Genomic DNA, 26,591 nt, shown 5'->3' on the forward strand with positions numbered 1-26,591 from the left:
CAAAAGTTGTCTTTTCAGTACTCCGCGCATGCGCATTTGCAGACTCAATCGACCGTCATAGAAATGGGTACTTTGTGTACGGGATACATGTACGGAAAAACACGTAAAGCATGCTCGCGTTATATAAAAAAATCTTTACAACTATTTAGTTTTCAGAGATCTGTTTCGTTGCCACGATTAGTTGTTGAAAAATATAATTAAACAAGATTTAGAAATACGATTCAAGATGGTAAGTCTATCGTGTTTTTGAATCCCATTCTATACGAATTTGCAAACGTAAAAGTACTTACGCTGAAAATGAAATTTAGTGGATCAAATATGCGGGATGTTAACTAAAAGTGGACGTACTCTTAAGTATTACTATTTTTTGACTAGATGGCTGCGAATCGCGTACTGAAACCTGTTTTTTCGATAGCAACGTTTTTTGTAGCTTGTAGCAAATTGAATTACCGTAACGTCATATCAAATTTTGAAAGTTGGACTGCTATAAAATTCTGGAATTCCTTGAACTTTTTCCATCTAATCGGGCACCCGAAAAATCGATAAAGCCATCCGAAACATCGTGGGAATGACAGCTGTGGAAATAAGACGAAATTTTTCCGTTCGTTAGCTGTAATTTTTGAAGCGTCAATCGCAGCGACTTGGGGCTGGGCTTCATAGTTTTATGGCGCCTGCATAAATCGATTTCAGCGTTTTTCAATATCTACTATAATTTTGCCGGAAAATGTCAAAGGGATTAAGCTAGCGTGACGATTCCTACCGATCTTCGGAGCCAAATACGTTTCGTCTTAAAATCGATTTGCAGAACCCTTTTCCCACAAATTGGATTCTTAGAAATTCAAACAATACCCCCAGAACTTCGGTTAGGTATTAACAGCTCAGAAAATACTACAAGATTCTCCCGCTCTTAATTTATAACTCCATTTTTGCCATTTTAGCGCTATCGTTATATTTTATTTTATTAGTCTCATCCCATGTAGTACAGTAATCGTCGGTTTCCTCGCAAGTCACACAACAAAATCAAATTCGAGTCACGCGACTTTTGACCTTCACTTAAAATTATTATTCTCTGTGATATTAATTGAACGTCATCGACCTTGCCAGAAATACCTAGCCAGATTTTCAACGCGGTTCAGAGTTAACCTTTTCCTCGTTCCAGATGAGGCGGTTGCATAACTTTACCGGCTGCCACGAGAACTTGCCTAGACGAGTCCAAGTAAAAGATCGCTGCCACCGCGTGTCGTCTTCAAACTAGTGAGAGTGTTGCTTCTGCATGCTGTTGCCCCGGGGAAAACCTTGACATTTTATAACTATGACAAGCTACTTGGTATAGCATATCCGTATAGACTTTTCTACCTCGTCTTATCATTTTATTTTCATCTCCTCGTGGATGGTAGACTGAACTTTTCTTACGATTCATCTTGTTCGTTCTAAATCACTTTTACAAGCACTACCCGATGCAGGCTTTGAATATTGAAATACTGTATACACTTAATATACGGAGATATAACTTTCAGTGAAGCAATATTTTATTAGGTAATATGGAATGGCATTCTTTCCATTTTACAATCTATAAATTCAAACTACAGGACATAATATTTAGAATTGGTGATTGAATTAAATTCAATTTTTTACAACAAATATTCGGTAAACTTTTGACCAATTTCAGTCTAACAAATGTAAGTTGAAACGGGAATTAATGATCGCTCTGCTCTTCGGCTACTTCGATTAACAATCGCTGTCTTACTTTTACTTTGCATAGATAGACCAACGAATACCTGATTTGAAAATGTAACTGACTGACTGTAAAATCGAGAACAAACAAACAATTCTTTTCTCCCTGTAGAACTGTACTCATTGTGTGTAATAATTCCACTTCTCTGTCGTATAGAAATTAACACCGTTGATAAATATGAATGGGCACTGTGGGCGACGAATCGATCTTTCGTGTTATGTCCCCGGTCCCACCAGGAGGAATACTTTCACCTCGTCTGCATGTGCAGGGAAAACAGTTAACCGCGGTGGCGTTCGCCTCGGGGTTAATTATGGCCGGCAATCCCGAGGTGAAAAAGTACGCGGGATAAAGGTTTTCGACTTGTACTATTCGGATTGTGCCGCGTGGCTTATGCCATGGAAGTCGATTTTTGTTCATGCAGGGAGATGCGCCTCTGCGCGGACCTTACATCAGTAATGTTAATTAGCCCCACCTTGGGACTCCCAGTTTCATTGACGAACTTTCCCTCTTCGAACAAGACGAGATTCCAATTCACCGAATGTATTCCGTTGTCTAGAATCCGAAGCTCAGGCTTCAGAAAAATATATAGTACATCTGTTACACCCCAAGACCGAAAACTCTCACTGAGTGAGCCAGACAAAAAAAAAAAGGGCTAGAATGCGTCATGACGCGGACCACACAACCAAAGAACGAAATTCTATCGTTTTTCGTTTTTTGGCCGTTGCATTTCGACCGCAATGCGTTTTGAAATTTTGAATTCTCTTAGTAAACGGACACGAAAATTAAGAATATATACGAGCAAAGTGTATTTTTACTTCTATTCTGTAAAGTTGTGAATATAAACTAATCACCATCACTGTCATTAACTGATAAAGCAAAAGACGTAAGTGATGGATTTCGATTCTTTTATAATTCAGACGATTTATGCGTTATTATTGGAAATGTTCTCATAGCGATGGGACAAAAACGAACAAGAGGAGACAATTTTGAATACAAGCTATTTGCAGAATAAACCAGGATCCAAAAATGAAAAATAGATCTATTAGGGAGTGACAAACTTCTCCAGCTGTTTTCGTCAAGCAATTTCAAAACTATGAAGTACATGAGATGATCTTGGAGCTTAAAATTGAAGCGACACTTTCCATCTCGCTCGGGTTGCATGTCACTCAAATACACTCGAGAGCGCGATTTAATGTGTGATTTAACGAAACAGGTGCAACAGCCAAGCTTCTTCCTTCAATTTTCGCTTTCACCTGGCATTGCTGATATAACGACAAATAAAGTTCGATAGCTGTTCTCGTCACGTTACAATATTTTTCGTTCAATTCTACTTCTGTAACTGTAAATAGATTCAATCGTTTCGCGACAGCATTGCCAAGTATACAACGGTCGACATACAACGAACAGCTTGTTTTCAAAATTTTCACTTCTTGTTCATTTGTGTCACATTGCTATCAAAGCATTTTCTATAATACCGATTAAGTCCTCTAAATTACAAAATTATCAAAATTCACCACTTGTATTCTTTGGTTTATCAATTAATGCCAGTGATGCTGATCAACTTACATACTTATAACTATACTGGATACATGTCAAAATACACTTCGTTTGTATCGACAATGTACGTGTCTGTTTACGAGTGAAACGTGTATAACGCGTCGTGGTCGAAATTATAACGGCCACAAAGCGAAAAACGATGGAATTTCGATCTTTCGTTGTGGTTCGAGCCATGACGCGTTCCAGCCGTTATTTTTGCTCACTGAGTGAGCGTTTTTGGCCTTGGAGTCGTAACACATCTACTAACTCCTTAAGTTGCTGCTATAACATTTTGGCGATTCGCAATCGAGAATTCGAAGTTAAAAATTGTTTGGATAAAAATACAGCTACCAAAAAAATGTATATTTTACTTCTCCTCCCTGATTCTGTTGTTACAAAAATGTTGTTTACACGAAATCTGAAACTCATTGCTTAGAAAGAAAAATATCTTCTTGTTAAATTGCGCGTGTGAATCTCATGCAAATTCCACGAGTACAGGCCTACCTACAGCATACAAACGAACCGATCTTATTTTTCGACAACTTATAACTAGCGTTAAAAAACTCTTGGTAGTGGTTTGTTTTACAATCACGCGTTCACTGAATCGATGCACGATGGTGTTTAATTTCGTTTTGGGAGACTATAATTTTTAAGTCACGTTTCACGTGGATGACCATCGAGTCTGTGTAAAATCGTATGTAAACGAATTTACTCCGACGAATTGTACTCGCTTGTACATAATTTTTTCTCCCAGATTTCTTACCTTTCGTTGTGCACAATCCCCACTGAATTGCTGACATTTAATTATAATTTACTGGCAAAAAAGAACTCAATATTAAACAAAATTAAAAAAAAAAGTGGTCGAGTATTTTGTCCGCAGACTCACGTTTAGATTTATCCGCTTCAGCCTACGGACATTTCAACCAGTAAGAACATATTTCGCGTAATGCGAATTTTCCTTTGAAGGATACCCGACTCTCAGCCCATAATAATCTTCGAGTGTGAGATGGATAGCACTTCTCGCTACCCCGAATCGTGATTCGTAGCCTCTTCCCATTCAAGCGCACGCATACAAATTCCCGTCGATGGAAGCAAAGCATAGACGCAGGCACGAACAACTTGAAATTTCAATGAAGCATCACGGCACATCGGACCTCGCGCAGGTCCTTGTCATTTCGACAAGGTAGGAACGGACTCTCTCTCTCCCCATTTCCGAGGTGATATAAGCTCGGACAAGTGAGGCTCTCGTATAGTTTTGGTACAGAATCGTGAAAGAATACAACAGAGTATAAGGTGATCAATATATTTCCGATCATCATGGCTCGTCTGCCGATCGTGACCTTAGCGATATTCGTTGCAGTTTTTGCTGTATCCAGTGAGTACCGATTCACCAAAGTATTAAAGGATTAGTTTCAAACCGGTTAAACAACGCACGATTACTTATAGTTTTCCGTTAATCAGTTGCAATTCGTCCAATTTCACGATGACGCTTTTCGATATTTCGTCGAGTCAACTATTCCAAGTTCGCACAGAGTGCGAGGTCTATCGTAACGACGCTCGACTAAGTTTGAGTCGTTGGAATTGTAAGATAACAAAACTGTTAGCTTTATTTTACATCAGAATTAGCCAAAGTTGGAGATTGAAGATCTTTCATTTTTTATCATTTCAAATTTTATAACTAGAAAATAAAATCAAGAAAATAAAAAATAGCACGGAAAATTTTGATGCTGATATATTGAAAATTCCTTTCGCCTGAAACGGTTCTTTACTGTCGCGTTGACCAAGTTGGATTTTCTCATAAAATCGTTGGGTATAGACCGATAAAACGATATTGCAAAAAAGCAGTAATTTCAGTTACTAATCGTTGCATAGAACAAAAATGTATTGGACGGTATAGTTTGTTCAATATTGGAGAACACATTGAACTTGTAATTGCTATAGCTTACCTATTACTCAAGCCATAGGAGAACGACTAGCTTGGGTATTTCCATCGTTCTAACGTCATAGGTTTCAAGAAACGTTTTATATTCAGTCGAGGTGTCCATTAGTGACTGTGGAACTTGCATAGGTGCACGTGCATAGCGACCTTCAATTCCGAATTGTTCTTGGCCGAGCTCAACGTATATAATACTGCGGTGAAATATCGTAGTGAGTTTTGAGAATTTCGGCTGAAAATATGCATGAATTCAGTTAGAATCTGTTGTTTAAACAAAATCCTCTATACGATAGATTCATTCATCGACGTATGCTCTAAAAATTTTGTGTGCCCGTCGAGGCAAGATTAACTCGATTTAGCTGTCGAGCATTCGCTCGTTCGACTCGGCCACTAAACTTTCCTGCAGTCGATTATGCCGTAATTTGTACCAAAGGATTCAAGAAGGCTTAGACTCGTGGAAACTCATAAGTTATCTCGAACTGAATTTATAACCGAAGTGAATAGGTACAAATCCTTGCAGATAAATCAAAACGTGAGGTATCGCGATAGCAGATAAATTATTTAATATTTCCTGCGTCTGGAACGGCGTGAGAATGTTTCAGGGAAATGGAAAATTTTGTATTTCCGAACGGTTGTCTGTACTTGGAATTCACTAATATTAAATACTTGCCGAAACACGCATTGCGTTGTGTAATCGACACACACGCGCGAAGGTTGCAAAGATGCGCAACTTTCCCTCTCGTTACGCGGGGCACCTGAATTCTCGCAGACTCTTCGTTTCGTAAATGGTGGCTTAAGAACTGATCGGTACGCTGTTTGATAACTGTTAACGAACGATGGAACTTGTGATGTTTTGCGATTCTGTCATTTCGCTTTCTTTCGCACGATTATCACACGGACTTGTGTCCGACGTACGAGTAATCACATGGACTGTCGATTAAATTTCCATAAATGACACACGGTACAAATTTTATGATTATTCAAAATCGAAGTTTCAAGTAACTATCCGCGACGAGTTGATGAAATTGAATAAATATTCTTCTCCGCCTCAAGTTAACCTTGACGTTTAGCATTTTATTTCTTCGATTCCACCTCGCAATATAAATATAAGCTATTAATGATATTCGCATATGACGCACATAATTTAAGTCATCGATCTTTATAAACGGTCTTGTTTACGCGATAATGGAATTGCTTTTGAATTGCGAAAATGTCGTGCGTTCAAGTTGGTACCAATAAAAAAAGAAAAAAAGAATTAAACCGGTACAAGATTGAACTATTGCTTCGATATTTTTAATTCGTATATAAAAAAAAAAAAAAACATTTTTTACCCGCGTGACGTGATTGCAGGCTTTGCTCAGCGTCAATTCCAGCAGCAATACTTCGCTCAACGTCCCCAGGTTCAAAGCTCTTCCCAAGTACCGCAACAGTACCAACCGACTCCTTCGACCGCACCCCGGGCGTATTCGGGCAGTTGCCCGGAGAAGAACGGAAGATACCCCGTCCCAACGCAATGCGACGCTTACATCGAGTGCATCGATGGCGTTCCCGAGGAGAAGCTTTGCCCCGAAGGATTATTATTCAATCCTGACGCTCGATTCAACTATCCTTGCGGCTACCCCATCGACGTGAACTGTGATGGTCGACGAAGCCTCCGTAAGTATCAGTTCAAAATGATCTCTGAACGATATATTTTAGAGGAGATTTCGAACTCCGAGATAAATCGATCGCTTTTTTTTCGATTTCGGTCTACCACAGAGCCCCCTCAGCCAACCGAAGACTGCCCTCATCAGTTCGGATACTTCAAGGTCGGCGACAGTGCCAACTGTGGAAAATTCATGAATTGCGCCGATGGCAAAGGATACATATTCGACTGCCCAGAGGGACTTGCCTTCAATGCCGAAAGCTACCGTTGCGATTGGCCGGATCAAGTGCCTGATTGCGACGTCGAAGGTAGATTTCCGGTTTGCAAGCGTTATGGGATAAATTTCATATCCGCAACTGTGCAGGCGATCTTTAATGCGGATTTTCTCCTTCTCTTAGCGTACTTGGGTTTCCGTTGCCCTCCACCCGGCGAAGGAATTTTCGCACAAGGCGAGATTCGCTACTTCAGAAGCCCGCAAGATTGCCAGCGTTACTTCATCTGCGTCGATAACAGCCCCCGCCTTCAAAACTGTGGCGAAGGAAATGCGTTCAGCGAAGATATCAACGCCTGCGATGCAGCTGAAAATGTTACCGGATGGTTAGTACGATCAATTTTACATCTGTAATAAAGCTACTTAAAAGGCATAGTTAATACAACCTGTGATAATATTCTGAGATCTTAATCAAATTTTCATCCAAGCAAGAGTAAAAATTTATCAAAAATCTCACCTCTCGTATTCACTGTTTCAATTTTTCAGCGAGCCGGCGGGCTCTATTTTGGACAGAGGTGTCGGTCAAGTGAAGTTGTTTTAGTCATCGAGGCGGAAGAGAAGATGCGGTTGACACTGGGCTCGAAGAACATTGTACTACGTGCCGAAGAAAGCCATGAGTTTGACACAGTCGTTACATGACATGCACATTATCGAAACAAATACTTGACACTAAAACTGTCTGATACCATACAATAATTGGGATTATTTTAAGTCGTTTATTTCACACCTCCATATATGTTATCTTGATTGAGGACTACCACAGATTACTAAATCCCATCAAGTTATCAAAGTGACTCAACACTTATTACTGACCCATTTCTGAGCCATTGAAAAGCATAGGACATTTCCTCAAGACACGCTCTGCTTTGGCGAGATCAGAAACGTAAGCACTAGATGTTTCGCACTATATTATACATTTAATTCTTCAAATTTCAATAGCTATTACTGTGGCCGCCAACTTGGACCATGTAAATCTGATCAAAACCAATACCTATGAGAAAAAAATCCTTCAAACGAACGTACGTTCAATGGTGTTATTCTAGGATGAACCTATGCCACAAATTACCGTGAACTGATTAAATAAAGGATTTGAGATTTCCGAATGAATTTTGACGTTTGTCAGTTTGTATATTGCGATGAATCGAAAAGGATCGGCGAAAACGATACATGGAAGAAGCTGCATCATCCCCCAGTTTGACGGTTTTTCTTATATTGATAGCTTTGGCTACGTCACACACAGCCACATCTTTTATCGATAGTTTTTAGTCAAAATGAGCGGAATTGTTATCAAAATAATAAAAATCGTCTCTTCAGAGCATTATTCCATTGCCCATTCAAGACTCAAAGGAGACACTGGAAGGTAAGACCGGAAACTGTAGTACACGTAACACGTTATTGTCAGGAACGTTATTGTTTGAAAGTCACAACACAGGCGATTAATCACATAACGTACCAATTGAAAAAATCTGTTGCAAATGCGGACGGTTATTGCGCCACCCCAAAGACCAGAATGAGTTAGGTTTCAAGTAATCTGTCGTACTGTTAAGGCTAGATTATCTCAGGCCTCGACACCGGCAACAGAGTGAGGCACGGAGCGATACAGGTAAATCAGAGATCAAAGGCGTTAAAAAGCCTGTGATAAATTTGTCATAATCCATATCACACGCGCTGCATAGAAAAATTGCAAGTAATACTTCCTGTCTCAAGCTGTAGTCTATCAGTGGCTCGGTTAATCAAACGCGATGTTATTTCGGTGTAATATTCAAGTATGCACTTAAAAAGTGTTCAAAAATTTATAATTCTTTTTACCGAAAAGATTTTTTGCGCGCATATTTCTTACCATAATTATTACGAAGTCGTTGAACTCGTTCTTTTTGCCAATAGAACAGGTAACGTTCTGCTTCGGTTAATTACATCGATATAATGTTTGAAATCTAGTTCAGAAACAGATAGTGCTAGATAATTTATCGTCTGTAAAAGTGGTATCGATATCTATGAAAATCTAGCGTATGTTAGTGAAATGAACGATGAGTCTGATTTCAACGGATAACTTACGTAACGCTTCAACTATATCTTGAAATTGATACAATATGACATGTTTAATTGCGCACGTAATTCTGATGTACTCGAAAGTAAATACCGATTTGAATTTTTGTAAAGCAAATCGGGCGTAGAATAGCTTGAGACGAGAATTCAAACCTTTTTCAAGTTTTGAAATAATTTAAGCTTTCATACAACAACTTGAAATGGATATCACGGTATTTAGAAACATCGCAACGTATCCGCTAACTACATATACCTATTAGTTACCATTTAGATAGATCAACTGCAAATTTCCTGTTCAATCAAATATGAGCACTAGTTTCCTCGTTTCCTCTGGAAACTTCGATGCGTAGGAGTCGAATTTTTATCAGAGAATGGCACATGCGATACAGGTGCCGTTGATCACTTCGCTACGCACACATGTAGAGCAGTAATCAATAACTATGACCGTGTTACCTTGCTAATGTGTTTCAAACCAGAGCTTGATTATCAAGCCTGTCCTCTTTTATAATTATAGTTAATCACTCTGGTCGAGTACAAAGGCATAAACAGTGTATTATGGATGATTAAATGATGTAAACACTGTAAAGAGTTCGAGCTCTACAAAAACTACACACGCAAACAAGCACTACAAACGGATTTGAATAGTACATGAATTCAAATTCCCGGCGTTTTGTTGGCAAACAAATTAACGAGAACCATTTCACGAGTCAACAGATTCTGATTTGGTTTAAGAATTTTCTTTTCCCCCAATTGTCAATCGTGAACCGCAAAATAAATTTTTGCCAATAAGCTCTACTGATCAATGTATAAGTGAAAGTCCGTATTTTAAGTGGCATTTTTGCCTACTTATCACACTCATTTCTAATCAACGAACGTTATCGTTTTTCCTCTATTTCGCTATATCGAACAAGCAGCGTTATTCACATACACTAGTCAAACCAGTGAGTCACCTGATTTCGAAAAAGGTATTAAATCGAATCCTGTGTTTTGTTCCCAGTTTGAGATAAGGGGACCTTGCGGTCTAGCGGGTGAGAATTTGACTGCTTTTCAAAATTTGTTTTTTTAATGAAAGAAATGAACAATGTTATTTAAATTTTGTAGGTATGTTTTATTACTTATAAATTTTACAAAATTGGAATTAAAAAAAAAAAGAAATTTTTTTTTATTATTTTAAAAATGGCGCTGAAATCGTCCCTTCGAAAAAAGTTGACCGTGCTGCTGTTGATCGTTTTGGTTCTTCCACTTATCTGAAACGAAAAAATTAAAAATGACCCTTAATTATTATGAGTATATCTATCGCAGGAACTGAAATGAAAAAAAAAAAAAAATGACAAAATGGCGTATTGTCAAAATTAGAAGTCGGAAAACAGCCGGATTTTAACAATGTGTTGTTTATAAAAAAATTATAAATATTTGATGGAAAATTTTCGTTCTAGTCCCTGCGATAGCTGCCAGTGTACTTAATAACATATTTTAATTTGAGATGAACCGGTCGAGTATTTTTTTTTAATTGATCAACATAAGACAGAAAAAAGTAGTTTCGAGATAAACGCGTTTAAAATTTCTCAAAAATATTAGACCGTTTGTAGACCGAGAGTTATGCTAACCGATTTAACTGTCAAAACTAAAATATTTTCACTACAACTCAGGTAGACAACTCAGGTAGCAGCTGCTTTTCTACGAACAATAGAACTATTCACTGAGCGGACCGACCCTTCTACTCACTTTCGCGCCGACCTTCAATTGGCTGTAAAACTAAAAGTACTGTGAATATCATTACCAAATTTTCACAGTATACTTTCGAAATATTGAAAAAAAAAATCGATTTTCTGAAAATTCTAAACCCAAGGTCCCCATAAGGTTGAAGCAGGATTTTTTTAAGCTACTTCATTCGATCTAGACACTTCCGGTGATATTCTTCTGCTACACGAATAATCTCGAATAAAGAGATTAAAAATTACGATGACAAATCTCTCGTATTTCCGATATACCTATAAATACTTGCAGTAATGACGACCTCGACAGTCTAAAGTTTTAGACTACAGGTTTTATTTCAGAAGTACTGGAAATTTCCCAAGTTATTCAGCTATCGTTATTATACCGGTCAACACGTATTTTGAGTCTGAGTTATGTATGTCGAATTTTGATTTTTTTCACCTAACTAATGAAAGAAAAAATAGTTTTATTAGACAAAGTTTGCTTTCGTAGAAAACAGAACGATATTTCGGATTTTAAGAAAAATCACCTATTTTCTAAAACATTTATTGTAAATAACGACTAAGCAAACTTGAGTTTCGCATTTAAATCACTTTTATTAAAAAATTCAAATGCGAATCCGAAGTTTCTTTAATTCTTATTTACAATGTTTGTTTGAGAAAATAGGTAATTTTTCTTAAAATTTACAAAAGCGAACGTTATCTAATAAACCTATTTTTTCTTCTATTAGTTACGTGGAAGAAAACAAAGCTTGACATCTAGAATGCTGAATCAAAGCTCGTGTTGCACCGGTGTTATTTATCAACGAAACACAAAAGCAAACTTTATAAGTATTACACGAAGATTTTGGTCATTATTAGATGTATGGAATCAAAATTTATTTATTTAAATATAAACTTGAAGTAAAATAAATATTTTTGTGTTCGCCTGTGTTGTTACTCTTATAAGCAGCGGGGCACGCTCACCTTTTCGAATCCTAGAAGTAAATAAGCCGGAATAGATAACTGATCCGTATCGTAGTAACACACACACACACACACACACACACCATCCGGGCTCGTATTTCCGATCGTAAGACGGCACAACACACGCTTAGTCCAATTGTTGTCCAATCCGCGCCTACGATAATCGTACTAGCCTGGAAGCTTATCGTTATCTTGGGATGGAGAGAGCAAAATAGAGAAGGACAAAAACACTCCCACCCACCCTAGCAGAAACGCACACACGTGAAACCGGCCTACCAGCTGTGATGTTCAACCGTTGAATTTCTCGGGTAGCCGTCACCACTGTATAAAGGGCTTTGTCAGTCGGAGGCTCAACTTGGCCCGGTGAATGCGTCGCGCGCGCAGAGCTCGTAAGCCAACAGCTTTCGGAACTGCGAATGGAATCAGCTGTGCCAAAATATTTGCAATTAGTCGGTTACTTGAAAATCCTTCTGTTTATCAATTTTTTCGAGGTAACATCGGACTCACATTTGTGACAATTATTCATGGAATACCCGAAGGCGTTTATCGAAATCTGATGATCACTGAAACGCAGTTCATGGTACCTTAGTCGACAGTTAACATCCAAGGTGAATTGCTCATCCAAATTTGATTCTTCTAATACTTGTGGCATCTCGGTATGTGAATATAAACTTACGGTTAACTTGGATTCTTTTCCTCTAACAATTTAAGCTTCCGTGCTGTCGTGCGGTATTTATATGTAATTAATATTCTGTAATCGTTTTACAAGCGGTATGAATGTTATACGTACACCTGTAAGTTGGAATGTGTATTTACATTTACGAGAGCAAATATGGCACAACGAATGCGAATACGTACCAACTTCGAAATACACGGTAACCTTTCAATTTCTTACAACAATCACCGTGTAATTTTAACATTATGGTATATGTACAAGATTGTCAAGCGGGGCTAAAACTTTTAACTTGATTCGTGGTTTTGCAAAAGTCACATCAAATAAGAGATAGAAGAAAATGTTGTATTTTCATCATAGATTGAGTCAGCGGTTGTTTCTTTTTACCAACCACCTAACTGCCAGCTTCTGTAATCGTACATGTTTATTACGGTTCAATAGCAAGTTCGTCGGTGAATTAATTGCACGTTTTTTCAGTTGTAAAATTTCTGCAAGCATGCTGAATTGCTAAAACCGATTCTACGTCTTCCTAGGAACTAGTTGTATCATATCGTATCGTGATCATCGGCCCGTTATTTTTAAAATAGACAAATATTATCATATCTTCTTGGGTTATCGTTGACTAGAAAAACACGTGTAACTATATTAAGTATATAATAACGGTGCTTGTAAATCGAGCATGTGCTCCTCATTGCCATTTCCGTAAACTTACCAGTTATCTTGCTTACCCGAGTTAAAATCTCCTGACGTGTTGAGCAATTTGCAAATATCCTTGCGTCGCAGCTTTTATGGTTACCGATCGTGCCAGCTATTTTTGTCATTAACTTTATAGGGACTTTGTGCGAGATGTGAGAACAAAGCTCTCGAGGACAGCTGCATGGGACGTGAGCGGTATATGACTAGAAATAATATTTTACAATGTTTAATCGGTATTCCAGAAAAAAGGGCCGACGTCCGGGTAGCGCGATCAAATTTAACCTGACGCTAATCCGCTTGATCCCAATCTTCGATTATCTCATATCGTTATACAGTCATTGGATTAATAAAAAGTAGAGCAAAACGATCTTCGGTAAACAATATTATTTTCAATGTGTCAGTCACACCTGCCTGAGGTTCAATAAGTTTTTAATCATTGAAAATGTGTGGAACGTGGATATGCGTGCATACGCGTGACTTTTCCTAATGAGAGTCTGGTCGTTAACATAATTCCAATGGAACTAACGAGTCTGTTTACTAATTTATTTAAGACTCGCATCGTTTCGCCATTTGACGCTATTTCAGTCGTTCACGGCAGGTGGCAGACGCGACTTCGTGTTAGTTAGAGCATGTGAGAGGTTTGATTGCGGTAATTGATAACCGTGCATACTTACGTTGTAAAGTGGGGAAGTTGATAGGCGTGTGCGCCACACTTCTGAAAAACAAGTATCTTATCAAGGCTGTACATTAATGCGTTGTTCAATATCTTACGCACATTGTGTCCGCGCGGAAAATGATTTCGGAATTTGTAGAATATCCAATGAGAATCTGGAACAAATTACTCACCCATTGTGTATTACTGACGAATTACGTGCCGTTAAAAGAATCCGTCAAGCCTGAGCGCTATTTGGTTGAATTCTGCAGGTCGGTAGGTCTCACAATCAGTGCAACGGATGTTTATTCAAGGGGATTTTTTACGTACGTTTCTTTTATCGAGTGAAAATTTCAGGCTCAATTTCTAATCGATGATCGATTTGTCGGACGGAAGGCCAGCATCTTCTTTGCTTACTTAGATCGGGACAGTGAACTCTATAGATGCACTTAACGGCGCAGGCGGCTTCGCGCGTCTAGACGGAAACAATGCATCCGAATGTGCGTAGGCGTCATGGAATTCCCAAGGTCAAGGATGAATCACGGGCACGAGAGGCGCTCGAATACCTCGTCGTCTGCAGGAGTCTGCGAAATGATGGTGCAGATACGCGGTGGCAAACCCTTCTTCGTTGAACAATTTCAGAAACAGCCCCGTACTGTGACAAACTAACATTTACATCGTCGAAACGATTTTTTGGGTGACTTGAAAGAGAAAAAAAAAAAAATCTGTAATTACTCAACTGCAATAACGTTTGGTGCCTAATGTATCCAAATTTTATACGATTCAGTTGAGACATACGTACATAAGTCGTTCTAACTTGATGAAAAATCACTTTCGAGCGATCGATATTTGTCTATGCGAGCAAAGTTCTCGTTGCCTAGATAAGAATAGCATTCATCGTCCATTTGAAAACACTTCAGTCGCTCGACCGCTTGCCCAGGCTATGTTTGGTGGGAAAACGTATCTTCGAAAAAACCGCCGACTATACGAATCAATAGAATTTCATTTGTTGGAAGATCCGTATCAAGTCAAGGGTGAGTTTTTGCTGCTTCTGTGCTCGTCTGATATTTGTAGAATATTGAAAATATTATATTTAAAGGTATTTATGTAGTTACAAAAATATCGTCATATTAATCACATGCTCGAAACGGAGAAGTAAATTGATGGAATAAAATGAATCAAGTACACGTTGAAAGAAAACTTTTTATCCGGACAAAGAGGAATATTAATATTTTAAGCGTACTCTACACACGTATGAGATATACGTATATGAGTTTTATATATATACACATGTATACATAATACATATACGTGTATACGGTTCGGCTTATCTACACACTAAATAAATATTTAAATTCTGTCTGTTATTTCAATGTTCTGCTGGCACAGACGTTATCAGACCAACTGTTTCACCAAACATTTATTTATTACGTATATTTTCGGAAACTTTGGCTAGCCTCGAGTATGCGGAACATCTTTAGTACGATTGTAATGTGTAAAAATCGATGTGGAGTGAAGGAAAAAAAAATTATCACAAACAACATGATACGTATAACGTATGTTATAAATTCAATCAATGTAACCCGTAATGAATTATTTGGCTTTAAACTAGCCGCCGTGTTATTATAGAATTCACTTTTACAACCAAATTGACTTAAAAATCTGCAGTGCCTTTGTGGAAATATACTTCTGAGCATGAATTTTCTAAGGAGTACATAAATCTATATAATAATTATACTATAAATTGATTCCGTCCATTCAATTGAAGCTATATTCTAAAATTGAAACGTGATTCGTTTACTTTCCTCTGTACCCTCTCCAAAGACGTTGAATCTGGATTTCCACGAGTACACATGGTGCAGTGTGATTATCTTTTGTTTTCTGGGTCATTGATCAGTGTTCCAGACAGTGTAGAGATACAGAGATTAAAGTGTCACCCACATGTAAACAGACATAATTAAATAGAACCAAAGCCTATTATCGCGGATATTTAAGCTGCCAAAATCGACAGCTAACTGTAACCCGATTACTTGCGAAATGTAAGTAGCCTACCGCTGGTGTGGTAAAATGTCAGACTGTTTTAAATATTTTAAATACTAACGCAGGAAGGAAGTAATCACGATTCTATTTATCCACACTGCTAATCCTGTAGTTATAGAAAATATTTGCCCACTGCGAATTTGCGAGATAAGTTATCCTCACCCGAGTAGAGATGGATTTTTAACGAAGAAACGACACGTTAGCAGTAATCTTCTTCAGAGCCGACGTCATCCGAATCAATTATTCTGACGTTTTAATTTTTGTTTCAGATGACTACTTGGCTGCTCTATTTTTTGGCCATCATTTTCCTGCTGGTAGCTTTAATTCTGACATCGGACAGCCATGACGTGGTTCGTTTTCACGCCAGGTTCCTTTTGTACTACATAGTCTCCTCTACCATCGCCGTGATGGGCATACCTTACATCATGCTCAGACCTAAAGATGTCAGGAATTGCCGGTAAGTTGAAACGCCTAATGTGAATGAAAATCGTTTGAAGAAATGGTCTTGAAATTTCAATTTTTATGTCGTTTCATTTCGAATATGTTACGAATACAATGCAACCAATAATAACATACCGGCGCTGACGAGTGTAAACTTATTAATCTCTTTTGCAGGGATCTGTCAGCACTGCTCAAGCAAGTTACCAAAATCTTGGGTATTCAGTGGGAACTTCGTGGTGCGGCTGAATTGAGTGTAGAGCGGGGATGCGTCGTAGTCGCCAATCATCAAAGCACACTCGACATTCTTGGTAGGTATCCAAATATTCACGTCTAGGAAAAATTGCTGCGTGCAAGTTTTTTCATGGCATAAAATGTTACGCATTTAGTTAGAAAAAGCCCTACAGGGTTATTCAAATTTTTCAATTCTTTGTTACATGTAGGGAAATTTCGGATGAAATGGCGATAGATAAGAACTGACACATGGTATAGTCCAATAGAGTAAAGTACTTGAGAAACTGTACTATGAGCCATCTCTTACCTAGCGCCATTTCATCCGGAATTATCCTAATTAAAACCAACAATTACCATTTTTTTTCGATTATCATAACCATCCAGAGATGGTAAATCAACCTGCGCAAGAATCAAATTCAGCTAGAGAGATATAGGGCGAGTTCCAAAATCGCACCGATGGTTCTTCAGTAAGAACTGTAACATCCTCAATTCGGTTTAATAATTTATAACCATTGAGATGGTAAATCCACCTACGCAAAATTAAGCCCTAGGTTTGTATAAATGTATCAAGTGATTTCGCAATTTATTATACTTGGCAGCGCTGTGATACCCGAACCTCTGTGCAGCTGGCTGTTGAATTATGGCGTTGTTCTTTCATTTTCACACTTCCGGAGTTTTATCCTTACGTACAATACGTACAGTCCGTGCATTCCCCGAATGCAAGATGCACTGGAATCCTCGAAAGTTTTCATCCTAATTCCGGCATTGTCGCTATAGATCTTGAACAAGTTCAAGTGTTTTCATCATACAAAAAATTACACAGGGTGCTTCGATATTAATAATCTCCGCGTTTAGTTTTCCATCTTCAATTTATACTTCCATTATATCGTTTCTTTACACGGCTAACTTATTTATCTTTCAAAGGAATGTTCAACATCTGGCAAGTAATGGGAAAATGTGCACCTGTGGCAAAGCAAGCGATTTTTTATGCCTGGCCCTTCGGCTTGGCGGCTTGGCTGGCCGGGGTCGTTTTCATTGATAAGCGAACGCCGGGGAAAGCTGTGGCGACTCTCAATGAAACGAGTAAACTTGTCAACACTCGCAAGGTAAGAACGAAAAAAGCTGTTTGCGTTACGATTAAAAATGAAACGCCCTCGTCAAACTTTTCTACACTCGAATAATTCCAACAATAAGTCACCAAGGTCATGCCGGATCTCAATGACTCGTGGGTGGGACTGTACGTTGGTAAATCTGTTCATTTTTATAAATCGCACTATGACTCATGTACGCTACATCTCCGTGTCTTGTACAATTTTATTGCTGGCTTAAGTTCGTTTCGTTTTAAATATTTGTCATAGCATGATTTGTATTTGGCCATACCGTTTGCAATAAAATTTTGCTCAAAAAGCTCAAGGTACAAAGTATGGCGTTTGATAACTTAATTGACAGTGTCGTTTGCGAATCGGTACACAAATTATTTTCTTCATTACTGTGAACGTGCCTGTGTGTGGTTACAGTGATTATTGCAGTATCAATATCTTATCCCCAACACTGGTGATAATATTTTCATTCATTATAAAACTCTCACTAATGTCGAACTAATTACGTTATGCTTCTTATACGATATTATACCGTAGCGAGTGAGTCATTCCGTTTCATTTTCTTCTGGTAATTAAAAAGTAAATATTCGTACAAAACGTTGAGGATATTTTTTTTGGTTAGATTCCGCGATTGACCACGAGTACTGTTGCAGGTCAAGATGTGGATATTTCCTGAGGGTACGCGAAATAACAACATTATTGCGAAGGGTATGCTGCCCTTTAAGAAGGGCGCCTTTAGAATTGCAATCGAGAATCAAGTTCCGCTTCTTCCAATAGTCTACTCGCCGTACTACTTCATTAATCATAGAAATCACTACTTCGGCAGAGGTAAGGGCAAATACATTAGTTTTCGTTTGTGATTTGAAGAAATGAATTTCACCCACCGAGATGGTATTGACTTGTTCGTCATAAATAAGTTACGAGAACTTTGAATCCTACAGTTCAGGTATAATTGTCCAGCTGAAAACTGATATGTTTTTACTAATCTTATTGCACAATAATTGTACCTTGCGTATTTATCATATTATTGCATTCGCAAGTTTATACGAAAAGTGCTTTGAAAATACCAAAGTCTAAAATACCGAGATTACAAAAAAAAAAACATCGATATCGCTACATCGTTTCAAGTCACTACAAAATCGTTAAAATCTATCATATTCGTTCGATTTCACTCTATGATGACTTATTCAGAAAACTTCCTTAAGAATAATAGGGTTAATAAGAAGTATCGATTTTTGGTTAGCTAATCTTCGCAATATAAAGTGTCAACCTGACACCCAGCATAGCTTCAAAAAATATGAAAAAATAGAAACCAATGTATGTTACATAAGTACTAATAATACCTGCTTCATGAATTCATTGCAGGTAAAGTGATTGTTCAAACTTTAAAGCCTGTACCTACAGAAGGTCTGGGATTGAAAGACGTCGATGATCTGATGGAAAGGACGCAAAAAATGATGCGAGAAGCTCTGAAGGAGTTGACGAAAGAAGTCCTTGCACCATTGCCACCAGATTATCCTGGACTCCAAGGGATAGAAATCCCTAAGACTGAAATGAGTTGATGAGTAAATCGTTGCCTTCATGTTAATCATGTAATCATTCGAAGATGATTAATTACTGGTAATCATATATTGTTGCGATCCAATATCAGCGTAGTATATGCTGTTCGTTACTTTACAGAAATCTATCAGGATACCGAAGACTGATCAATTTTTAGTGAATTAGTAGGCCAATTAGCTGCGATGTGAAGCTATAATTATTCTACCAAAATATCAATTGTGAAAGGAGAATCACAGTCGATTCGACAAAGTAAACAATTCGTTAATATCATCGATATCTTATTTGTATTTTACGTATAATGTGCCAGCAATTTTCATTATATTTGTAACAAGTAACATATTTTATGCACATGTAGTGGATGCGACATTTGTCATTTAATGATACATAAGTAATAAACATTAGAAATTTACAAATGATTATTTAAACTAATAATTTTTCGCAACCCAACTGCAAATCTTAGGTGTGTACAAAGAATGTGAACGATATGCTGCCTTGTGAATATCTACGGCAGGCATTTTCTGTACCAACAGTATACGTGCATTTGAAGTTCGGTTTACATATATTACCTGAAATATTGTAAATTAAAGTGTTAAAAAGTAAAGTGATAAATATAGAGTTATCCAAAGAGCATTTATTGTCTACAAGGCTTGTCGATTGGAGCATAAAAAATCTGCATCAAATTAAATCCCGTTTATAATTTAAAAATAGCTGAAGATAAATCTGAGTGACTTGAATAATTTGTAATTAATTTTACACAATTTCTCTACCAGCCTCGTTATAACGCCTGACTAAAGGCAACACGACTTAAAACTCGGTGAGTCTTGACGTTAGCTGAAGAATATGAAGACGGACACCCCTGGGTAAATTTTTGTGACCAGTTTTCGGCGGGCGAGTGGGCCCAGGTGAACCTGGGTGCGTAGGAGGGTTCTGTCTATCGACTCTACCTGACGGTCTCGCACCGACATTCGTAGCAGCCAAAGTAGTGTCAGTATGGAAGCTTGAGATTGAGTCGGTACAAAGTGGGTACGTAAGATTACTTGTCGACTGCGACTTAGAAATGTCGATCAGCTCGATCATCCCCGTGAGTAGACGCGTAACCGCGTCCACCGCCAACCACCGTCAGCTACCCCCTGCCGACTCCGACCACCTTCGTCCTCCTCGTCCCCCTGCTCCACCTTGTATTCTATAACATTAATATTCATAATTATTACAACTTTTCATTTGCTCTCTCGATCTTAAATTTTCGTAGGCATAGAATCGAAACGTTGTTTTAGCTGGTCGCAAGTGAAGTATCTGCGTTGGGTAGAGGAGCAGAATTGTTTTTCGAAAAGTATTCGGATGGAAAAAAATTCAGAGTAACTGCAATACATAACGGATGCGCTAATTCTGAACGAGATGAAATGGATGCTTTGTATATGAGACAGTATTTAACGCTGCGTAGTGATTTAAAGACCTAGAAAGGTGATAGGGAGAGAAAGAACGAAGCTGCTTAAAACTTAAAGTGTATTTTAACACACATTTGAAGGATACGAGCGAAATTTTTCATCATCCAACTGTCGCAGAACGGCAGCGTTATTAGCCGACCCGTTCATTGAAGAATATATCTTCAGTCAACGGCTGACCATCGAAGGGCCTGGCCGCTTAAGTCTGAAATCGGCAGGAGAGATAAAGTGCGTATTTCTTGTATGAAATGTGAAAGCTAAAATCATTATACATCATATCATATCATCATACATCATACATCATACATCATACATCGTACATCATACATCATCATACATAGTATCAAAGTTCGAAACCATAGTTTGGATGTCGGATTTTCAGAAAGTGACGTCACCAATTCAACATCAGCCAGCCGAATTCCTCAGTCGGGAAACAACCGCGCAGTAGAGCGGACGGATCAGAGTCGCGCTCCGCAAATTTCGAGTACTGGGTTCTCAACCTCCCGGATCCTCCGCTTCGGGTCCGCTACGCGGTGAAACTCGACTTCCAGGATAAGCGCTCCGTGGTTCGTCGTTCATGTTTACAATAAATTATTTCAATTCGTTTTTCGCGCAACCCCCAATTCGGTAGCTGTCAGTCCGCTGATAAAATTTCTCGACTTCCAGGATAAGCGCTCCGTGGTTCCTGGTTCATGTTTGCAATAAATTATTTCAATTCGTTTTTCGCGCAACCCCAAATTCGGTAGCTGTCAGTCCGCTGATAAAATTTCTCGACTTCCAGGATAAGCGCTCCGTGGTTCCTGGTTCATGTTTGCAATAAATTATTTCAATTCGTTTTTCGCGCAACCCCAAATTCGGTAGCTGTCAGTCCGCTGATAAAATTTCTCGACTTCCAGGATAAGCGCTCCGTGGTTCCTGGTTCATGTTTGCAATAAATTATTTCAATTCGTTTTTCGCGCAACCCCAAATTCGGTAGCTGTCAGTCCGCTGATAAAATTTCTCGACTTCCAGGATAAGCGCTCCGTGGTTCCTGGTTCATGTTTGCAATAAATTATTTCAATTCGTTTTTCGCGCAACCCCAAATTCGGTAGCTGTCAGTCCGCTGATAAAATTTCTCGACTTCCAGGATAAGCGCTCCGTGGTTCCTGGTTCATGTTTGCAATAAATTATTTCAATTCGTTTTTCGCGCAACCCCAAATTCGGTAGCTGTCAGTCCGCTGATAAAATTTCTCGACTTCCAGGATAAGCGCTCCGTGGTTCCTGGTTCATGTTTGCAATAAATTATTTCAATTCGTTTTTCGCGCAACCCCAAATTCGGTAGCTGTCAGTCCGCTGATAAAATTTCTCGACTTCCAGGATAAGCGCTCCGTGGTTCGTCGTTCATGTTTGCAATAAATTATTTCAATTCGTTTTTCGCACAACCCCAAATTCGGTAGCTGTCAGTCCTCTAATGAAATTTCTCGACTTCCAGGATAAGCGCTCCGTGGTTCCTGGTTCATGTTTGCAATAAATTATTTCAATTCGTTTTTCGCGCAACCCCAAATTCGGTAGCTGTCAGTCCTCTAATGAAATTTCTCGACTTCCAGGATAAGCGCTCCGTGGTTCCTGGTTCATGTTTGCAATAAATTATTTCAATTCGTTTTTCGCGCAACCCCAAATTCGGTAGCTGTCAGTCCGCTGATAAAATTTCTCGACTTCCAGGATAAGCGCTCCGTGGTTCCTGGTTCATGTTTGCAATAAATTATTTCAATTCGTTTTTCGCGCAACCCCAAATTCGGTAGCTGTCAGTCCGCTGATAAAATTTCTCGACTTCCAGGATAAGCGCTCCGTGGTTCCTGGTTCATGTTTGCAATAAATTATTTCAATTCGTTTTTCGCGCAACCCCAAATTCGGTAGCTGTCAGTCCGCTGATAAAATTTCTCGACTTCCAGGATAAGCGCTCCGTGGTTCCTGGTTCATGTTTGCAATAAATTATTTCAATTCGTTTTTCGCGCAACCCCAAATTCGGTAGCTGTCAGTCCGCTGATAAAATTTCTCGACTTCCAGGATAAGCGCTCCGTGGTTCCTGGTTCATGTTTGCAATAAATTATTTCAATTCGTTTTTCGCGCAACCCCAAATTCGGTAGCTGTCAGTCCGCTGATAAAATTTCTCGACTTCCAGGATAAGCGCTCCGTGGTTCCTGGTTCATGTTTGCAATAAATTATTTCAATTCGTTTTTCGCGCAACCCCAAATTCGGTAGCTGTCAGTCCGCTGATAAAATTTCTCGACTTCCAGGATAAGCGCTCCGTGGTTCGTCGTTCATGTTTGCAATAAATTATTTCAATTCGTTTTTCGCACAACCCCAAATTCGGTAGCTGTCAGTCCTCTAATGAAATTTCTCGACTTCCAGGATAAGCGCTCCGTGGTTCCTGGTTCATGTTTGCAATAAATTATTTCAATTCGTTTTTCGCGCAACCCCAAATTCGGTAGCTGTCAGTCCTCTAATGAAATTTCTCGACTTCCAGGATAAGCGCTCCGTGGTTCCTGGTTCATGTTTGCAATAAATTATTTCAATTCGTTTTTCGCGCAACCCCAAATTCGGTAGCTGTCAGTCCGCTGATAAAATTTCTCGACTTCCAGGATAAGCGCTCCGTGGTTCCTGGTTCATGTTTGCAATAAATTATTTCAATTCGTTTTTCGCGCAACCCCAAATTCGGTAGCTGTCAGTCCGCTGATAAAATTTCTCGACTTCCAGGATAAGCGCTCCGTGGTTCGTCGTTCATGTTTACAATAAATTATTTCAATTCGTTTTTCGCGCAACCCCAAATTCGGTAGCTGTCAGTCCTCTAATGAAATTTCTCGACTTCCAGGATAAGCGCTCCGTGGTTCCTGGTTCATGTTTGCAATAAATTATTTCAATTCGTTTTTCGCGCAACCCCAAATTCGGTAGCTGTCAGTCCGCTGATAAAATTTCTCGACTTCCAGGATAAGCGCTCCGTGGTTCCTGGTTCATGTTTGCAATAAATTATTTCAATTCGTTTTTCGCGCAACCCCAAATTCGGTAGCTGTCAGTCCGCTGATAAAATTTCTCGACTTCCAGGATAAGCGCTCCGTGGTTCCTGGTTCATGTTTGCAATAAATTATTTCAATTCGTTTTTCGCGCAACCCCAAATTCGGTAGCTGTCAGTCCGCTGATAAAATTTCTCGACTTCCAGGATAAGCGCTCCGTGGTTCCTGGTTCATGTTTGCAATAAATTATTTCAATTCGTTTTTCGCGCAACCCCAAATTCGGTAGCTGTCAGTCCGCTGATAAAATTTCTCGACTTCCAGGATAAGCGCTCCGTGGTTCCTGGTTCATGTTTGCAATAAATTATTTCAATTCGTTTTTCGCGCAACCCCAAATTCGGTAGCTGTCAGTCCGCTGATAAAATTTCTCGACTTCCAGGATAAGCGCTCCGTGGTTCCTGGTTCATGTTTGCAATAAATTATTTCAATTCGTTTTTCGCGCAACCCCAAATTCGGTAGCTGTCAGTCCGCTGATAAAATTTCTCGACTTCCAGGATAAGCGCTCCGTGGTTCGTCGTTCATGTTTGCAATAAATTATTTCAATTCGTTTTTCGCACAACCCCAAATTCGGTAGCTGTCAGTCCTCTAATGAAATTTCTCGACTTCCAGGATAAGCGCTCCGTGGTTCCTGGTTCATGTTTGCAATAAATTATTTCAATTCGTTTTTCGCGCAACCCCAAATTCGGTAGCTGTCAGTCCGCTGATAAAATTTCTCGACTTCCAGGATAAGCGCTCCGTGGTTCGTCGTTCATGTTTACAATAAATTATTTCAATTCGTTTTTCGCGCAACCCCAAATTCGGTAGCTGTCAGTCCTCTAATGAAATTTCTCGACTTCCAGGATAAGCGCTCCGTGGTTCCTGGTTCATGTTTGCAATAAATTATTTCAATTCGTTTTTCGCGCAACCCCAAATTCGGTAGCTGTCAGTCCGCTGATAAAATTTCTCGACTTCCAGGATAAGCGCTCCGTGGTTCCTGGTTCATGTTTGCAATAAATTATTTCAATTCGTTTTTCGCGCAACCCCAAATTCGGTAGCTGTCAGTCCGCTGATAAAATTTCTCGACTTCCAGGATAAGCGCTCCGTGGTTCCTGGTTCATGTTTGCAATAAATTATTTCAATTCGTTTTTCGCGCAACCCCAAATTCGGTAGCTGTCAGTCCTCTAATGAAATTTCTCGACTTCCAGGATAAGCGCTCCGTGGTTCCTGGTTCATGTTTGCAATAAATTATTTCAATTCGTTTTTCGCGCAACCCCAAATTCGGTAGCTGTCAGTCCTCTAATGAAATTTCTCGACTTCCAGGATAAGCGCTCCGTGGTTCCTCGTTCATGTTTGCAATAAATTATTTCAATTCGTTTTTCGCGCAACCCCGAATTCAGTAGCTGTCGGTGCGCTAATAAAATTTCTATAACTTTACAATCTTCTCATAGTCTTTTTGGTAAAATATGTCGATAAAAAAATTATATCAAACCTCACACATTATTTTGGATTTGTTCTCACGCTGAAAATATTTATTAGTATTCGAGGCATAACTCGAGGTGGTTGAAGGTGGTCGGAGGTGGACGAGGGGGAGGACGAGGAGGACAAGGATTTGTGCTGGGTGAGTAAAACACTTTTATAATATTTGATGGCGATTGTAATTATATTTCATCTGAAATATTACAAACTTGTCACGTTTACAATAAATTATTTCAATTCATTTTTCGTGCAAGCACATATTCAGTAGCTATGAATAATCTTATACAATTTATAACATTATTAATTAATTGATTAATTACATTAATCTTTACACAATATTTTTGACGTGTTCCTATACTAAAAATATTCATTACTATTCCAGGTATTACCCGAGGTGGCCGGACGTGGACGAGGAGGAGGACGAGGTGGACGAGGAGGAGGACGAGGTGGACGAGGAGTCAGCGGGGTGGGTCGTGGGAGAGGACCTCTCCTCTCCTCAGAGGAGGGGAGGGGGAGGGGCAGGGAATGGGGAGAGGTGGGCGGGAAGGGGGAAGGGTTGGGAAGGGAGGGGAAGGGTAGGGTGGCGGGGCGGGGCGGGAGGGGGGAGGGGGAGGGGGGAGGGTGGGCGGGAGGGAGGGAGGGAGGGCGGGAGGGAGGGCAGGCGCGGGAGGGGGGGGGTGTACTGCTCTGTCAACTCTAACGGGCTCGCATCGACATCCGTCCTCCACTCTCTCCCTCCATCCCGCCCTCCCTCCCTCCCGCCCGCCCTCCCTCCCTCCCTCCCTCCCTCCCTCCCTCCCACCCGCCCGGCCACCCTACCCTTCCCATCCCTTCCCAACCCTTCCCCCTTCCCGCCCACCTCTCCCCTTCCCTGCCCCTCCCCCTCCCCTCCTCTGAGGAGAGGAGAGGTCCTCTCCCACGACCCACCCCGCTGACTCCTCGTCCACCTCGTCCTCCTCCTCGTCCACCTCGTCCTCCTCCTCGTTCACCTCCGGCCACCTCGGGTAATACCTGGAATAGTAATGAATATTTTTAGTATAGGAACACATCAAAAATATTGTGTAAAGATTAATGTAATTAATCAATTAATTAATAATGTAATAAATTGTATAAGATTATTCATAGCTACTGAATATGTGCTTGCACGAAAAATGAATTGAAATAATTTATTGTAAACGTGACAAGTTTGTAATATTTCAGATGAAATATAATTACAATTGCCATTAAATATCATAAGAATATCAATTCATTAATTAATGATATAATAAATTGTATAAGATTATTCATAGCTACTGAATATGTGCTTGCACGAAAAATGAATTGAATTAATTTATTGTAAACGTGACAAGTTTGTAATATTTCAGATGAAATATAATTACAATTGCCATCAAATATTATAAAAGT

General features: G+C 39.4%; 2 protein-coding genes across 5 annotated transcripts; both read left to right on the plus strand.

The window, feature by feature from the left end:
* The first annotated feature begins 4,491 nt into the window (after positions 1 to 4,491).
* Positions 4,492 to 8,230, plus strand: LOC124177349 (protein obstructor-E-like). The gene is made up of 5 exons (XM_046559667.1): positions 4,492 to 4,646; positions 6,558 to 6,863; positions 6,966 to 7,160; positions 7,251 to 7,449; positions 7,610 to 8,230. Exons 1-5 carry the CDS (start codon positions 4,589 to 4,591, stop codon positions 7,662 to 7,664), a joined length of 813 nt encoding a protein of 270 aa, XP_046415623.1. The 5' UTR covers positions 4,492 to 4,588; the 3' UTR covers positions 7,665 to 8,230.
* A 3,952-nt stretch (positions 8,231 to 12,182) lies between these two features.
* Positions 12,183 to 19,862, plus strand: LOC124177347 (1-acyl-sn-glycerol-3-phosphate acyltransferase alpha-like). 4 transcript variants are annotated; one of them, XM_046559659.1, is made up of 7 exons: positions 12,183 to 12,458; positions 16,181 to 16,368; positions 16,527 to 16,660; positions 17,508 to 17,689; positions 18,337 to 18,511; positions 19,049 to 19,275; positions 19,364 to 19,862. In XM_046559659.1, exons 2-6 carry the CDS (start codon positions 16,181 to 16,183, stop codon positions 19,243 to 19,245), a joined length of 876 nt encoding a protein of 291 aa, XP_046415615.1. In that variant the 5' UTR covers positions 12,183 to 12,458; the 3' UTR covers positions 19,246 to 19,275; positions 19,364 to 19,862. The 4 variants fall into 4 exon arrangements, with proteins under 4 accessions (XP_046415615.1, XP_046415612.1, XP_046415611.1 ...); XM_046559656.1 differs by having other exon boundaries at positions 12,183 to 12,506; positions 19,049 to 19,861; XM_046559655.1 differs by having other exon boundaries at positions 19,049 to 19,860.
* The last annotated feature ends 6,729 nt before the right edge of the window (positions 19,863 to 26,591 follow it).

This window comes from Neodiprion fabricii, chromosome 3 (genome assembly GCF_021155785.1).
Source record: "Neodiprion fabricii isolate iyNeoFabr1 chromosome 3, iyNeoFabr1.1, whole genome shotgun sequence".
NCBI lineage: Eukaryota > Metazoa > Arthropoda > Insecta > Hymenoptera > Diprionidae > Neodiprion > Neodiprion fabricii.